This window comes from Dendrobates tinctorius, unplaced genomic scaffold (assembly GCF_039654945.1).
Source record: "Dendrobates tinctorius isolate UK_male_01 unplaced genomic scaffold, ASM3965494v1 ptg000070l, whole genome shotgun sequence".
In the NCBI taxonomy this organism is placed as follows: Eukaryota; Metazoa; Chordata; class Amphibia; order Anura; family Dendrobatidae; genus Dendrobates; species Dendrobates tinctorius.
In genome coordinates, this window is record NW_027361738.1 from 26,460,499 (window position 1) to 26,478,372 (window position 17,874).

At 45.4% G+C, this 17,874-nt stretch overlaps 1 protein-coding gene across 2 annotated transcripts in view; it reads left to right on the forward strand.

Moving 5' to 3' along the window:
- Positions 1-17,874, forward strand: part of DLEC1 (DLEC1 cilia and flagella associated protein) — a 121,817-nt gene that overhangs the window by 95,814 nt on the left and 8,129 nt on the right. For both annotated transcript variants that reach the window (XM_073581481.1, XM_073581480.1), the window contains 7 exons: positions 665-787; positions 1,129-1,223; positions 1,701-1,791; positions 3,088-3,273; positions 10,113-10,274; positions 10,373-10,526; positions 11,001-11,124. In XM_073581481.1, the coding sequence (XP_073437582.1) occupies positions 665-787; positions 1,129-1,223; positions 1,701-1,791; positions 3,088-3,273; positions 10,113-10,274; positions 10,373-10,526; positions 11,001-11,124 (935 nt within the window). The remainder of the gene's footprint in view (positions 1-664; positions 788-1,128; positions 1,224-1,700; positions 1,792-3,087; positions 3,274-10,112; positions 10,275-10,372; positions 10,527-11,000; positions 11,125-17,874) is intronic.

Here is a 17,874-nt window from a genome sequence, read left to right on the forward strand (position 1 = left end):
AGGCAGCGGTGGTGAGTCCGCTGGCCTGATGGAAGTTTGTTTCCCACCCCAGGGACTGCTTTGGGATGTCCCAAGGTCTCTGTGTCCCCCAATAAGGCGAACGAGAAAACAGGATTTTTGGGTTGCTTACCGTAAAATCTGTTTCTCGGAGCCTTCATTGGGGGACACAGCACCCTCCCATGTTTTACAGCTCCTGTTCTTACTTTGGTTGAATGGTTACAGTTGAGTTGTTTATGTTGTCAACCTATTCTGTTACTTCTCCTACTGCTTTCTCACTAACTGAGGAATTCTCTGCCGGTCGGTGGGGTGTACACTGCGGAGGAGGAGCTAACTTTTTTTGTGCATAGTGTCAGCCTCCTAGTGGCAGCAGCATACACCCAAGGTCTCTGTGTCCCCCAATGAAGGCTCCGAGAAACAGATTTTACGGTAAGCAACCCAAAAATCCTGTTTTTAATGCTATGTATCGGCAGATGTAGCTACACCTTTAGCCGTCATCCCCTGCTGGAGTAGAGACATAATACTGGGAATATGGGGGCGAGCAGGTATCAGTACGGGATGGGGGCGAGCAGGTATCAGTACGGGCACAATTACTTTTTCTGACCTCTATTTTTTTGTCATGGTAAATGTACAGTAGCTGCAGACTAATGAAATTTCTTTCTCGTAGATTGTTCCTGCCGGAGGACACAGCACTATACATGTGTCCTTCACGCCACTGATGTTGTCCGAGATCACCAATAAGTTAGAATGCAGCGGATACGCCCTGGGCTTCCTGAGTCTGGATGACATGGTAGCAAAATGCCTTCTTCTATATAAAAACCTTTTGTAGTGAATACTGATGAGCGAACATGTTCGTATAGGGCGTTGTCCAAGTGTACTTATGGGCTAACTACGTGTCTTCGGCATGATCGAAAAATATGTTTGAGTCCGTGCGGCGGCATGTGTTGAGACTGTCGAACAGCCGCCACATATGCAGCCTCAGGGACTCTTAACATATTTTTCAAGCACGCCGAACACACTTGGTTAGCGCAAGAGCACGCTCGGACAACACCCTATACGAACATGTTCGCACCTCACTAGTAGCAAAGCTTTTTTTTTATGCTCGGCAAAACATTTATCTTTTTCTTCCAGTCTACAAGACAGATACCTGGAAAGGTGAAACGGCTCCATGGATATGGGGTAGAAGCGATGAGAATGGAGCTGCAGGCTTTTGTGAAGCCTGCTCTGTGAGTAATGGGATTGAGCTGCTGACTTTCTGGGCAGACAGCAACATTATGGAACACAACTCCAAACCGCTTCCCTATTGCAGGAATTTTTTTAGGAAACAAAACGTTTCGAATAATGTATTACAGCTTTTTTTTTTAATTAAATTTAACTTGTAGATGTTAAACTTAAGGGTGAAATTATCATAAGGCCTCTTTCAGAAGTCAGCGTGTCCGATACATGCGGTGACAGTTTTTATACGTAGTGGAGACACTTATACACATAGACCCATTCAGTAAATCAAAAAGGCACCACTAACAAGCCCTCATACTTCCATGTTCACAGCAAAAGAAAAACAATTGTGATAGAATGAATTTTTATGAAACATGTTTATATATCATTTTCTTTCAGAATGCTGTGAATTTTAGAATATCGGTAAAATAGAGTCGTTTATAGAAGTGGTCGTCCGTACATTTAAGGTCTTCTCTTTTTCTCTGTAGGCTCACTGTGGAATATGAAGATGAGGATGAAGAAGGATTAGTGTTTTATCCTGTAGCAAGTGACCTCATTCCTGATAGGAAATCTTCGCCTGTCAGTATCTAATTTTATACTGTAATTTTTATTAATGGTTTTTAGTAAGAACAGGAACAGATCACCTGAAAGATGGGGAAAATAGGACATTCTTGAGGCTTTTATCTGACATTGTTTTGGGGGTTGGCAACATTTTATGGATTTTTTTTCTTGGTATTTTTTTGCATTTGAGCAATTTTAGTATGTAATGATTTCCTACATAGAAGGAAACAAAAAAGGGCAGTGAGCCTAAAACAAGCTACAAATTAGGGTATGTCTATACTGAGTTGTTGGCAGGGATATTGGATCAGATTCTATTCCAAATTTCATATCAGAATTTCACATTTTTTGGATAAGCTTCGATGAGATTTAAGTGGGCATTCCAAACTTGTCAGATCTTGAGGGGTTACGGCCTGTAGAGAAGCTCAAAATTTGGCCACTGAGTAAACTAGAAGGTGAAAAAAAACACCCATATACAAGAGTAGTGTAAAGTTAGGTTCAAAGGGTTTGTTTTGGTGGTGGAAATTTGTTTGTTTTTTTACTCATTTTTTTTTTCTTGAAGGATTTTTTTTCAAGTGGTTTTGAAGAGTATCTTGAAGTGTTTTTTTTTCCCACAAAGAGTTTTGCAGTCTTAGGCCGGGGTCAGACTTGCGAGTCTTGCATCTCAATACCGGAGCTTTCAGCTGCATAGAAATACATGCAGTCGCACACTTCGGTCCCGATTGTCAAGGTTGGCGCACATTCTGCTAGGAATCTATTACTACTTACATAATCATATTACTATCGGGAACAAGAGAGACATTTTTATGGGAGTGTCTGAATATGGGCTTTAGCATCAGTTTTTGCCTATGAATATGCATGGACATGGTGATCCTTTGTCCAGCAAATCCATAAATATTATGCTCACCCTAACCATACATTTCTCTTGTGTATCCACATTTATACACAGTTTTATTGTCCCATATCAATGGGGCTGTGTGCACAAAAATGTCAATGCTGAAGAATTTTTCTAATCCAATAAAGAGATGGCATCTAACTATAATATGTCACTCCTTTATCCAACTGGGACTCGCACTAGTCCTGACAAATAAAGGGGTACAGTGCCATTTGTGTAGTCATGTGCTATTAATCCCTGCACATGGCTGTGTCCTTCCATGGGATAATCCTCCTGTTTCATGCACAGTCATTTAATCAGGGAACATCTTGCAGAAAAAAAAAACATTGTCGAAACCATCACTTTCAGAGATGGGAAAACATCCTATATAATCCAGAACTATGAAGTCTGTATCATTAATACTGTAATCATTTTCTTTTCAGATTTTGACAGAATTTTTAACAACTCGAAGTTTAAAACTGATCAATTGCACAGAGACGCCGCTGTATTTTCGATTCCTGATCTCAAAACCCTTCAAAGTCTCTGCTGTTGATCCAAATAAAAGCCTCAGAACTTCCCAGAGTGACCGGGAGGAGCAGATTGTGCTGCATCCACAACAGAACACATTGGTAGGATACAATCTGACATATTGCTAGATACCTGGAGATACACTACATCAGCGATGAGGCTTAGCAGCAATGTGATAAGATGTACCAATAGCCATAACATTAAAACCAGGTGAAATAAAAAGCCGTTGATTTATCCTGACAATGGCTGGGATATGCTAGACAGCAAGTGATCTGTTCTTAAAGCTTAATGTGTAGCTTGCTGGTATTGGCTCAGAGAGCTATCGCAGGTGGTGTCCCAGTCCGATGAATCAGGCTTTATTTTACATCATGTGGACACGGGATCTGTGAGTCATTTAAGACACACAAGGTCTGCTGTCCAGCCATCCTCTTCAGGGTTTACAAGATATTACTAGGACATACGTATAATGTCTGAATTGTATTATTATGCTTGTCAAAGAGTCTGTTGTACTTTGCTGCCATCACGGGCCAAATGTTCTCACATATCGCAGCTGTAATTTCCCACTACACCTCTCTCTCTGTAACTCCTCATCATCAACTTTCCTCACATGTTAGGGCTGGCGGAATGCATCAAATAATAAAGAGATGCGTTCGCAGCCCAGGGTCCACCGTGCAGAGATGACAACTGCCGCTCTGTAATGGCGAACAATAACTGGCTCTATAGCAAGTACACTCGGGTTAACTTCACCCAGTAAGTAGGAAGCGGACCCTGTTGCTTCACAGGACCGCGATACCGCTGAGTGAGTGCTAGTGTTGTGGTCACAGGACCCTGCCCCAAGGACACAGGGTTAGAGTCCCTCTAAGACCCACTAGCGTTCGGCACCGTTTTTGCGGTGCCTGGACACACACGAATTACAGATAAAGCACACTAGGTACATACAGCACCGCACTGGCGGACGCCACTAACCAGCCTAACCTTATGGCTGGAAAGCACAATGTTTGCGCACGGCGCCGCTCTGACGGGTGCTGCAGTAGACGCAGTGCAGTATTGCCTTGTGCTGGATGGCACAATCTGGTGCTAAGTATGGTGCTGTGACTAGGTAGCATCAGTAGCGCAATACCATGCCACTAGTAGGCGCTGACTCTATGTTAGGAACGGCGGAACGCACTAAATAAAAATAAATAATAAAGTGCGTTCGCCGCTCGGGGTCTACGTGCAGAAGGTGATATCACTGCTGCTAAGTAGTGACAGACGAGCAATATGGCGGTATAACGCGCACGGGTTATTAGTCACCCAGGTGCGCTAAGCAATCTCTGTTTGCTCACAGAGACGCCAGCAGAGGTAAACACAAAAGGCTGAGACTGTTATTGTCACAGGTCTCAGGTAGCTGCACACATGGTATCCGGTCACAGGTGCGGGACCAAAGCAGAGGAACTGCATCCGTCTAGACCTACCGTGCGTGCGGCGTCGCTATTGCGGACGCCAAAGAGGGCTGCAGCGTGGCGTAGGACACTGCCACTAGTCGGCAAAGCAAGGAAGCAAGCGCAATGTCGGACGCTAGCACTGTGGATGATGTAGTAGTGGCTTGAGGCTTGCCACGCGCTGGCGCTGACTCTAATCTAAGTCCCTGTACACATTCATAATATCAGAGGGAGGGGATCTTAATGAGTCATTCGCAGGTTCATACATCCATCATCATTCACACAGTAGCAACTAGAGACTATACTAGCGCCTGGCCGAACAGTCAAGCGCGCTTTTTATAGCCGGGACCTTCCGGAAGCTTCCAGATCTCCGAAATGGACCAATGAGATCTGGAGCAGGACCTGGGCACATGACTCCCGATCTCCAATGGGAGATCGTCTCGTGAGCATGCCCAGTAGGAGAACAGAGGGACTTAGTCTCTGGAGCGATCTGCTGCAAAGTAATCTCCTCTGCGGTAGATAGACAGCAGGAGACCGCAGAATGTGAGGCTCTGGATTCCTGCAGAGCAGATGCAGAAACCTGACGCCTAACACTCTAAACCCTATACCCTACAAACAAGCACAACCAGAGGGAGGGAGTCATGAGTCAGTATAAACTTGAAAAAATGAGAAAAGGGAAATGGATTTGTGCTCACCAAAAATAGTCCTGTAAGCCGGTCGTGCCTATGGATCAAATGGCTGACCACCATGTGTAACAAATGTAAGAGAAGAGAAGGAAGATCCGGCACTGAAGACTTCATAAAATCCACAGGAAACTTTATTCACATATTTTCATAATAAAAACAGAAAGGGGAAGAAAACCCCCACACCTTATGCGTTTCGAACCCCATAACAGGTTCTTCTTCAGAGGCATAAAACAAAATAAATTGCAAACTAGTTATAAACATTCTCAACCAACTCCACACAAAACACATAAAATGTGCAAATACATGACAAATTATAAATAACATTAATCTTATTCATAATACATAGAAATCCATAATCCTCAAAAGAGAAAGAGACAGAAAAAAAAACCCTCAGTGCTCAGTAAAAATACATGAGGTCATTCCTATAATTTAAATCAGAAAATTGCTCCAAAGTTGAGTTCAAATCTTTAATGGAAGCTTCAATATTGGTCAATTTGACAGATTCTTCTTCCACAATGAGAGACATTAATTTCAAAGAACATTTGCTCAGAATGTCATTCCATTTCTGTAAGAAAGTCATTATTATATACTAGAAAAAACAAAAATGGAAAGCGCACATAGGGTGTATTGTCTTGAAGAACCACAATAGCAAGCAAGCCCAATCAGTTAGACTCACCTGCTGAAGTTGTGTGAGTCACAACAAACTGGGAATCAGTCATAAAGGTCCGGTCGTCGCTGGTATCCCGCTGGTAATAAATGAAACAAATCCAAAGTGGAAAAAAGAGCCGGGCTGAATAAACCGCGCTGACCAGAAAAAAGCGCACCTTCGGCAGTCCATATAATAAAAAACTTCTTTAATAAGCCTACGCGTTTCGTGGCAAAACCAGCCACTTCATCAGGGCATAAAAAACAATCACAAATTCAGGATATAAATACAATCACAAACTGTTTCAATACACCTTTCTTTGACATCATTTCCTGTGGAAACACTCATATATCATATAAAACCATGTATATAAATAAAAAAAATGCTTAAATATTGTGATTAAAATCCAATAACATATCTATCAATATCATGGAAATTTTATACACCAAAATAACAAAAAATATATATTATATACTGCAATACCACTCATTTAGTGTACATGGCAGAGTGCACATTGTGCGGTATTTATTATATTGGTGGTACCACACGTAGCTTGAAGAGGAGATTAAGTGAGTACATTACTGCCTCTAATCCAGAGCCCATGTCCAGTCGCAAGAATGTGTCTGGTTAATCTAAACATTTTCTAGAAATACATGGGGGCAATTTATGTAGTCTCAAAGTAAAAGTAATAGAACGGGTAGCGAAACCCCCTAGAGGGGGTGACTGGGAACATTTACTACATTGTCGGGAAGCATCTGTCAAATTGACCAATATTGAGGCTTCCATTAAAGATTTGGAGTCATCTTTGGAGCAATTTTCTGATTTAAATTATAGGAATGACCTCATGTATTTTTACTGAGCACTGAGGGTTTTTTTTTTTCTCTCTTTCTTTCTCTTTTGAGGATTGTGGATTTCTATGTATTATGAATAAGATTAATATGTTATTTATAATTTGTCATGTATTTGCATATTTATACGTACGTAATGCATACATATTTTTGTACATTTTATGTGTTTTGTCTATTGTTGTTCAGGTGTCTTTTCAAGCGAGGGAGTGACTTCACCGGTAATCTGAGGGCTTAATTGCCTGCCTCCTTGATTATACACTTGTGGAGTCTCTCGGTTGGTTGAGAATGTTTATAACTAGTTTGCAATTTATTTTGTTTTATGCCTCTGAAGAAGAACCTGTTGTGGGGTTCGAAATGCGTAAGCGTGGGGGTCTTCTTCCCCTTTCTGTTTTTATTATGAAAATATGTGAATAAAGTTTCCTGTGGATTTTATGAAATCTACAGTACCGGATCTTCCTTCTCTTCTTACAGTCATGAGTCAGTCACCTGTCTCAAGCATCCATCATCACACATGCAAATAGAGTCTATACTAGCGCATGGCCGGGCAGTCATGTGAACCTTTTATAGCAGCGTCCTTCCGGGACCTTCCCCTTGGACCAATTGGAGAAGCAATAGGACCTGAGCATGTGACCCCTGACCTCCAATGAGAGGTCGACCCACGGGCATGCTCAGTAGACCGAAAGGACAGTCCCGGAAGCTGCTCGCTGCTGCTCAGTGCAGGTTGCTATAGCTGACCCCGGGAAGGCAGCAGCAAACAAACCGACAGTACTAGCTTGAGCAAGACACTGGGATTGATGTCTTTGCTAAGCAGCCTCCTCTGTGGTTGGAGGAGAATGGGAGACTGCAGGAGGCAAGGCTCAGGATTCCTCTTGTGCAGAGCCAGGAACCCGACGCCTAACACACATCCTTTCTTTCTCGTCAGTGCCATTTTGGCAGAAACGTGCATCAGAGCTGGTGAGAGGATTCTCCTGTTACCTCTATCTTCTACCTAATCCTCTTCCCTTTACCTTCCCTGACATCTCTACATCATCATTTGCCAAAGTACTGTGAATAAACTACCTTAAAGTTCATCCACTGCATCTTCCTTAATGGATCATCTACATGCAGCTGATCAGGCAAGGGAGGAGAGGCTAGTGAGTAACCTATTCTGTCATTTCTTGTGCTGTGATCCATGGTAACATAGTTAGCAAGCAAGGCCAAAAAAGACATTTGTCCATCTAGTGCAGCCTATATTCCATCAGAATAAATCCCCAGATCTACGTCCTTCTAAAGAACCTAATAACTGTAAGATACAATATTCTTACGCTCCAGGAAGACATCCAGGCCTCTCTTGAACCCTTCGACTGAGTTCGCCATCACCACCTCCTCAGACAAGGAATTCCAGATTCTCACTGCCCTAACAATAAAGAATCCTCTTCTATGTTGGTGGAAAAACCTTCTCTCCTCCAGACGCAGAGAATGCCCCCTTGTGACCGTCACATTCCTTGGTATAAACAGATCCTCGGAGAGATATTTGTATTGTTCCCTTATATACTTATACATGGTTATTAGATCGCCCCTCAGTCGTCTTTTTTCTAGACTAAATAATCCTAATTTTGCTGATCTCTCTGGGTATTGTAGTTCCCCCATCCCCTTTATTAATTTTGTTGCCCTCCTTTGTACTCGCTCTAGTTCTATTATATCCTTCCTTAGCACCGGTGCCCAAACCTGTACACAGTACTCCATGTGCGATCTAACCAGGGATTTGTACAGAGGCAGTATAATGCTCTCATCATGTGTACCCAGACCTCTTTTAATGTACCCCATGATCCTGTTTGCCTTGGCAGCTGCTGCCTGGCACTGGCTGCTTCAGGTAAGTTTATCATTAACTAGGATCCCCAAGTCCTTCTCCATGTCAGATTTACCCAGTGGTTTACCGTTCAGTGTGTAATGGTGATATTGATTCCTTCTTCCCATGTGTATAACCTTACATTTATCATTGTTAAACTGCATCTGCCACCTTTCGGCCCAAGTTTCCAAGTTATCCAGCGCCATCTGTAGCAGAATACTATCTTCTCTTGTATTGACTGCTTTACATAGTTTTGTATCATCTGCAAATATCGATATTTTACTGTGTAAACCTTCTACCAGATCGTTAATAAATATATTGAAGAGAATAGGTCCCAACACCGACCCCTGCGGTACCCCACTGGTCACAGCGACCCAGTTAGAGAATATACCATTTATAACCACCCTCTGCTTTCTATCACTAAGCCAGTTACTTACCCATTTACACACATTTTCCCCCAGACCCAGCATTCTCATTTTGTGTACCAACTTCTTGTGTGGCACGGTATCAAACGCTTTAGAAAAATCAAGATATACCACATCCAATGACTCACCTTGGTCCAGTCTATAGCAGAGCTCTTGTATAGAAACTGATTAGATTGGTTTGACAGGAGCGATTCCTCATAAACCCATGCTGATATGGAGTAAAACAGTTATTCTCATTGAGATAATCCAGAATAACATCCCTCAGAAACCCTTCAAATATCTCACCAACAATAGAGGTTAGACTTACTGGCCTATAATTTCCATGGTCACATCCTTCAGACACATCTCATCTACGTACATCGGTGGCAGCATGCAAGGATATACTGCAGGACAGAGGGAAATCAGAAGAAGCAGGTTGATACTGTGGGCTGTGTTCTGCCGAGGAATTTCTGTGAATGTTACTATGACATGCTACCTAACGAACAAGTACACTCACTTCATGGTAACCATATTTTTAACTGCAGCAGTCTTTTTCAGCAGGATCATTTCATACTGCAAATAACTTTTAAGAATGGTTTGAGAAACAAGATATAGAGTTCAAGGAGTTGACTTGGCTTCTAAATCCTAAGATCTTCAGAGCCCCCTCTTGGTATCAATTGGTGATCCCCAGCAGTCAGACCCCCAGTGATCAGAAAGTTATGCCATATCCTATGGATAGGGGGTAATGTCTAATCTTAGTACATACCCTTTAAGTACAGTGGCTCAGTGGTTCACATTTCACCTTGGAGAACATCTGCAAGGAGTTTGTATGTTCTCCTTGTGTTTTCATGGGTTTCCTCTGGGTTCTTCAGTTTCCTCACACACTCGAAAGACATACTGATAGGGAATGTAGATTGTGAGCCATAATTTGGACAGCGATGACAATGTCTATAAAGTGCTGCAGAATATGTTCGTGCTACAGAAATAAGTATAACTGATGGAGTGCAGTAGTATAATGTGTTCTTCCTATACAGATGAGCATACATCATATTCTCTATAGATGGGTAGATCCTAAAAATTAACAATAGGAATGCTTCCGTTACATAGGTCAAGGTGTCATTTTGCACAACTCTGGAACTACTGACGTACCAGAACCTGCCGGATGATCAGATGCTGCCTGGTGTTAAAATCCTTCAGTCAGAGAATGGCGAGGAGAAGCTGCACTTTACCCAGCAATTAATCATCGAGTACAGCAATAACAGCTCTCAGGTTACTTTTCTATTGACTCTTTTCATGCGATCACTAATTTAATACATTATTTAATTACATCCAATCTTCTCCTGACACCCCAAAATTTCATCCTGCAGCAAGTCCCCTTGAGTGCGTACCTGACCATGCCAGTATTACAGCTCTCCTCTGACACTGTGGATTTCGGGACCTGCTTTGTCGGGCAAACAAGGACACAAGAAGTTTTTCTGATGAACAGAAGTGGATCAAAAAGTTTCTGGACTGCTTTACTGGGTAAATATTGTACCCAATAATACAGAGAACTGTTAATATTGAATACCATTACTATAGTTCAAGAGAGAAAAAGGCTAAAATGTAGGATTTGCAACAAGAGGGAAAAGTAGACCAGAGAGGATCACCGGCTCACACAATTCCCGTGAAGAGCTGGAGCACAAGGGTTTTTTAGTTGTTTTTTTTTTTTAAATTATTTGTCTTCTATGCAACTCATTGCGATTTTATACTTTTAAAAAATGCATTTTGGGATTTTACTTCCACAATGCTGTGAAAGCGGGTCTGTGCAATTATTAACGTGTGATGCATGCTTTCATGGGGTGGTAGCGGTGATGGGGGAAGGGAGAGTAAAATAAAAATGACAAGCAAAAGCGCGTGACCCTAACCAAAAAGATGTTTTCTTCAAGCTCCTGATCCATTATGATGGACGATGCTATTGTAACATCGACTATAAAAAGCCTTTATTCTTACTTTCAGACAAGCAGGAAAGATACAGTGGACAAGATATATTTTCCATCTCCCCCACCAGTGGGATACTGGATCCAAACGTCAGCCATACTTCATCCAGTAAGGAGATGCTATTAGTGACTTTCATTGCAAGGTAAGCAGACTCATTGTTCCTGTGATTTACTTACAGGACTCATTTACACCAGTGGTCTATCTGGGAAGAATTGCCGCAGGCACTGGAATAGTGCGTAGTATAACAGCAGCTCCAGCACTTGTCCACAATGCAGACAAGCACATGGAGGAGTCCTGTCCACAATCTACGTTACCAGGCAGCTATTTATTACTGCCGCCTGAAACCTTACCTAAGGCCTCATCCACATCTAAGCACATACAGTATGTATAAAACTGGTAACATGTCATCAGTGTATGATCCCATGTGTCCGTTTTTACCATCAGTGTTCTTCACAGATGGATTAATAAATTACAAAGCTTCTCCTACACTTTTCAATGTTAAATACAGACAACACGCAGATGCCATCCATGTGCTGTACGTGTTTTCAGTGCCCCATAGACTTGTTTTGGTCCTTTTCATCAGTGATACTGAAAAAAAAAATGGACATATCCGTGAGTTTTCAATGGACTCACGGTCCACGAAAATCACGGACTTGTGAATAGCAGCATAGATTATAATAGATGGAACACGTTCTATCTATGAAAGAAACAGATACAACATGTACATGTAACACGGACATATAAATGAGGCCTAAAGAAAGGAGCATTTCCTGGAAATCCTATGTCCATCCAGAGCTCAGACTGGCAACAGCAGCGGCCTGCCTGGTGTTCCTATAGCTAAACCTGTTGTGAATTCGCTTTGGTTATTACTGAAGGTAGTGGAGCTGGTCAGATCGACAGAGGGGTTGCGAGTTCTCTTTCTGGGCTCCCTCTGGTGGTTACTGGAGGTAATGGAGCTGATCTGATTGACAGAGGCTTGCCACCTGATAATGATGATGACGATTGGAGATCTGGGGTTTCAGATTGGGATTTAAGACAGCCGACTCCCTCTATCACTGCTGGTGATTTGCTTCCTGTTCCTCCTGAGGTCTGATTTCTCCAGCTGTCCCTGCGTGTTCAGCTAAGTGGTTTATTTGCTATTCTGTTTGCATTTGATCTGGTTTTGTCTATCTCTTCTTGGTGCGGGTCAGCCAGCTCCGGCTGGGGCTGTGCTGAATCACCGCCCTTATGTTACTGCTTGTGCCAGTTTGTTTTGTCCCGTTATATTGGTCTCTTTTTGCTCTGCTTTCAGAATATACCAGAGTGCTGATATAGTGGGGGGTGAAGTCATGTGACTTCAGTGTTTTTTGCATCAGACGTGTTGGACTTTTTGCAGGGTTTTTTGCGTGATTGCAGACAGTGTCTTTCCTTTCCTGTCCTGTCTAGTCAGTGTGGGCCCCATCATTTGCTCAGTCTATTTTCCTGCCTGTGTTTGTGTTTTCATCTTATATAATAAAACTGGGAAACAAAAGAGCGCAATAGGGTCTTATCTGGTGATAAGTGAAATAGATGTGAATAAAGTCTACTCACCCTTTCCAGGAGAGAGATAAGCATATAAACTCGCCGTCAGCTTGCTGCACGCCCGAAGGTCCACTCCGTGACCTCCAATGCAAATCCTTAAGGATAAAGTTATTCTCGGGCTCTCTGTGCGCTGCTTGACCGGAATAAAATCACCACAATATGAACAATTTGTCCATTTATTTCCCAACGCGTTTCGAAATGTGTACCATTTTTTCTTCAGGGGATGACATATATGTCATCCCCTGAAGAAAAAATGGTACACATTTCGAAACGCGTTGGGAAATAAATGGACAAATTGTTCATATTGTGGTGATTTTATTCCGGTCAAGCAGCGCACAGAGAGCCCGAGAATAACTTTATCCTTAAGGATTTGTGTTTTCATCTTGTCTCACTGACAATATATGTTTGGGGGCTATCTATTCCTTTGGGGTCTTCTCTGAGGCAGTTTAGATTTCCCCTTTCTTGCTTTAGGCTTAGTTAGCTCTCCAGCTGTGCCGAGGCATCTAGGATCATTGTAGGTACGCTACACGTCTACTGCTAGTTGTGTGGATAGGATCAGGGGTCTGCAATCCGCTTAGGTACCAACCTCTCTGGTTTTCTGTGGCTTAGCCTGGACCTGCTCTCCTCCTCGGTGACCCATTCATAACAGAATCACAAACCTAACTGTAGACTCTAGGGTACTCCAAAGAAGGAAAGAATTTAAAAAAAAAAAAGTGTCAGGATTTTTTTTAACATATTTATATTTTCCTCTTTTTTTTCTGGGGCTGCAGGAGATTTTTTTTTTTTCTCTAAATGGAGACTAAGCAATTGCCTGATCGTGTTGAGCAGCTCGCTGCTGAAGTGCGGGGAATTTCTGCCTATCTCGCTCAATCATCTGCTGTTGAACCAAAAATCCCTACTCCTGATGTGTTTTTTGGGGATCGGTCTAAATTTTTGAATTTTAAGACTAATTGTAAACTATTTTTTGCTTTGAAACCTAACTCATCAGGGAGCTCTGTGCAGCAGGTTAAAATTGTCATCTCCCTGCTGCGCGGTAATCCCCAGGATTGGGCCTTTTCTTTGACACCCGGAGATCCTATTCTGGCTAATGTGGACGCGTTTTTTCAATCCTTGGGGTTGTTGTATGATGAACCTAATGCTATTGATGAAGCTGAGAAAACCTTATTGGCATTGAACCAGGGTCAGGATTCTGCAGAGTTATATTGTCAGAAATTCCGAAAGTGGGCAGTCCTTACTAAATGGAATGACGATGCCCTAGCAGCTATCTTTCGGAAGGGTTTGGCAGAAACCGTAAAAGATGTTATGGTGGGATTTCCTGTTCCCTCTGGTCTAGACGATTCTATGTCATTGGCCATTCAAATTGATCGGCGTTTACGTGAACGTAAAACTACACGAGAGGCGTTGCCGCCTTTCGAACGAACGTCTGAACCCATGCAATGTGATAGGGTTTTAATAAGCTGTGTTTTTTCTGTGGAAACGCCTCTCATACTATTTGTCTGCCCTAAATGAGAAAAGCGTTTTGCTCACACATTTGCGGTGGGCAGTGTACAGCCTAAGTTTCTTTTGGCGATTACCCTAATCTACTCCTTGTCTACATTTACCGCTAAGGATTTTGTAGATTCAGGAGCAGCTTTGAATCTGATGGATTTGGACTTTGCTAAATGTTGTGATTTCTCCTTCGTCTCATTGGGGGACACAGAGACTGTGGGGACACAGAGACTGTGGGTGTGTGCTTCTGCCGTCTGGAGGCCGACACTAAGTGTACAAAAAAAGAGTTAGCTCCTCCTCCGCCGCATACACCCTCGCCCCTAGGCCGGGCGTAACTCAGTTTTTGCTTAGTGTCTGATGGAGGCACACGCAGTCTGGAGCTCCAGACTAGATTTTTTTTTTTTTTTTTCCCTTTTTTTCTATGAAGATAAGACAGGGGCGACGGATCCTATAGAGAGGATCCGATCTCCCCAAATCATCAACGGGCGACCACGTGTGAGTAACCCTCCACGTGTCCTCTCCCGCACCGAGGGACACATCTGGGACTTTTTGCCAGACAACTATTTTTTTTTTAAAAGAGGGGCAACGCGTCCTGATAAGAGGATTCGGTTTCCCCATAACTTCATCAGGCGAGCACGTGTGAGCAGAACCAGGGGTCAGCCTCCACGTTGTTCCTCTCCTACAACAACAATGTATGGAGGCCCCTTCCACCCCTTGGTAGTGAGTCCAGGGGCTGAATTGGAGGCGCAGGTGAGCCGATCTAGTTTGTGGACGTGGCGAGTACAGGGGGAAGAAGCCGGTACCAGAAGTCCCCCCCCCCCCCTGCCGGGGATGGAGCCCACGGCGGATGGCCCTGCTCACCTTTAATATTTGGGGGATCCGCTCCTGGAGAGCACCGCAAGTTTGCCCCGGTGTGTAACGGTAGCCAGAGTGGCGTTGCAACCGGACGCCGCACACCGCGTGTACCGGAGTGCGGCCGGAAGCCCGCCGGCGGCCGCGGCCCCGCTGCAGGAGGAGGTCCGTGACTATCGCGCGAGGCCGCGCGCCGACTTCCGGTGGTAGCCGGAAGTCCCGCCCACTGACGTCGGGGAGACGCGCTGTATAGGAGCAGGAGGCCTGGGGGTCAAGGGGTGGAAAACGGCGGGCGCACAGGTCCCGGAGAGGAGACTTCCGCCCTACCACCTCGCGTCCACGCATCCGGAGCTTCCCGGGGTACTTCAAACAGGAGTGGGACCCTGCCGGTGGGTGAGTGTAACTCCGTTTGGAGAACCGCACTGGTTGTCAGGGAAGGGGTTACCCTCCTCCTCCTTCTACCCTGCCTTCAGCCTGTGCAAGTATGTCTGCCAAAGGGAAAGCTCACTCTTTCCTTTACGCGGTTTGCGTGTCCTGTGGGGTCAGGCTGCCAAAGGCACAGGCGGGTAAATATTGTGAAGCCTGCGAGTCGGAGCGCGCCCAGGAGCCCCCCACTGTTTCTGAACCCAGGGGTCAGGACCCCCCGGAATGGGCGGTGTCCTTATCGCATTCTATGCTGTCCCTCACAAGGGCAATTGAATCCCTTCAAGGCCCGGGCAGGAACAAGGATGGTGGTCTGCCAGCGGAAGAGAGCTCGTCCTCGTCTCAGGACCCTCCAACCATTAGAGGTCGCTCCAGTACCAGGCAAGCTCATATCAAAAGGGCTCGTTCCCCGTCGGCCGGGCCCTCCGGGGCTTCGGCGGCGGGTATTAGGGCATCCCGTTCCCCGTCGCTGAGCTCAGGGAGCGATCAGGATGAAGGAGAGGAGGAGGCCTGGAATCTAGAAAGCCTGGGGTTCCAGGACTCGGTGGACAGTCTCATTGAGGCAGTCAACCAGACATTAGAGATCGAGGACGAGGTGCCCACAGCCTCAGGTCACAAGGTCTCTTTCAAGAAATCCAGGCGACCACATAGAAGGTTTGCCACGCATCCGGAGTTTGAGGAGCTAGTCCAGAAACATAGAGAACACCCGGATAAGCGTTTTGCAATGCAAAAAGCGCTGCAAGCAAAGTATCCGTTTCCTCCTGAGCTCCATAAGGGTTGGGTAGAGTCGCCAGTAGTGGACCCACCGGTATCACGTTTAGCATCAAGATCGCTATTGTCGATACCCAGTGTTTCTTCTATAAAGGACCCAACTGATCGCCTCATGGACGGGCTTGCCCGCTCGGTATATGAGGCAGCAGGGTCGGCTCTGGCCCCCTCCTTTGCGGCAACTTGGGTGGCTAAAGCCATGGTTTCGTGGGGGGACGCTCTGTATAAGGCCCTCCAAGACAGGGATCTGCCCGCGGAGGTCTTGGAGGTGGCAAATCAGATATCAGGAGCGAGTGATTATCTTGTCAGCGCTTCACTGGACGCGGCCGAGTGTTCGGCTGTTGCGGCAGCGAATGCGATCGCCATTAGGCGTGCATTATGGCTGAGGCTGTGGAAAGCGGATTCTATCTCTAAAAAATCCTTAACCTCATTGCCTTTTCAGGGCAATCGGCTGTTCGGTGAGAAGCTGGACAAGCTTATCTCAGAAGCCACAGGGGGGAAAAGTAGTTTCCTCCCGCAGCAGAGAAGTTGCCCGGCATTCAGGCAAACGCAGAGGCGTTTTCGACCCTTTCGTAGCCCCTGGGGGGGGACTTCGGCCAGGGCATACTCCTCCGCAAACGATGGCCAGAGTAGGGAAAAGCAAGCCTCTTACAGGGCCAATCCGCTGGGTAGAGGCCGAGGCCGTTTGCCCAGAGCGAGGGGGGCCAGGTCCCAAAAACCTCCAGCTAAATGACTGGAGGCGCTCCGTACCTACGGACGACAGAGTGGGCGGACGCCTACTAGGGTTCAGCCACGTTTGGGTCGCAGTGACACGCGACACTTGGGTGGCAGAACTAATATCGTCCGGGTACAAGATAGAGTTTGTCGGACGGCCACCACAGCGATTCTTCCGTTCCCGACTTTCCAAGACAGATTCGCAGGCGGAGAGTTTGTTACAGGCTATAATGACGCTACAGCGCAAAGGGGTCATCGCCCCAGTGCCGCAGGGCGAAGAGTCGCAGGGGTTTTACTCCAATCTGTTTTCGGTCCCCAAAAAAGACGGGACTGTGAGGCCAGTACTGGATCTAAAGATCCTGAACAGATTCATCAGGGTCAGGCGATTCCGGATGGAGTCCCTCCGCTCGATCATTGCAGCCATGGATCCAGGGGAATTCCTGGCCTCGATCGATGTGCAGGATGCATATCTGCATATTCCGATATTTCCCCCACACCAGAGGTTCCTGCGTTTTGCGATCGGAGGACGTCATTTCCAATTTGTGGCTCTGCCCTTCGGCTTAGCCACTGCCCCCAGAGTCTTTACAAAGATAATGGCGGTGGTTATGGCCATCCTGCATGCACGGGGCATAACGGTGTTACCTTACCTGGACGACCTTTTGGTAAAGGGGCCGTCGTTTCAGGAGTGCCAGGACAATGTCAGTATCACTCTGGATACCCTGGCCCGTCTGGGCTGGTTGATCAATCGGAGCAAGTCGTCCTTGGTTCCAGCCCAAAGAATCGTGTTCCTAGGCATGATTTTCGACACCTCCCGGGGGCTGGTGATCCTCCCTCAGGACAAGGCGCAAAAAATCAAGCAAGGGGTACGGAACCTTCTACAGCCGGGCACCAGATCCATGCGGTACGGCATGAGTGTGTTGGGCAGAATGGTGGCGGCGATGGAAGCAATCCCGTTTGCCCAGTTCCATCTCCGTCCGCTTCAGCATGCGCTCTTGACAGCATGGGACCGGAGGCTGCTGTCTCTCAGTCATCGGTGCAAGTTGTCTCCGCTGGTACGAGGTTCACTCCGGTGGTGGACTCGCGACTC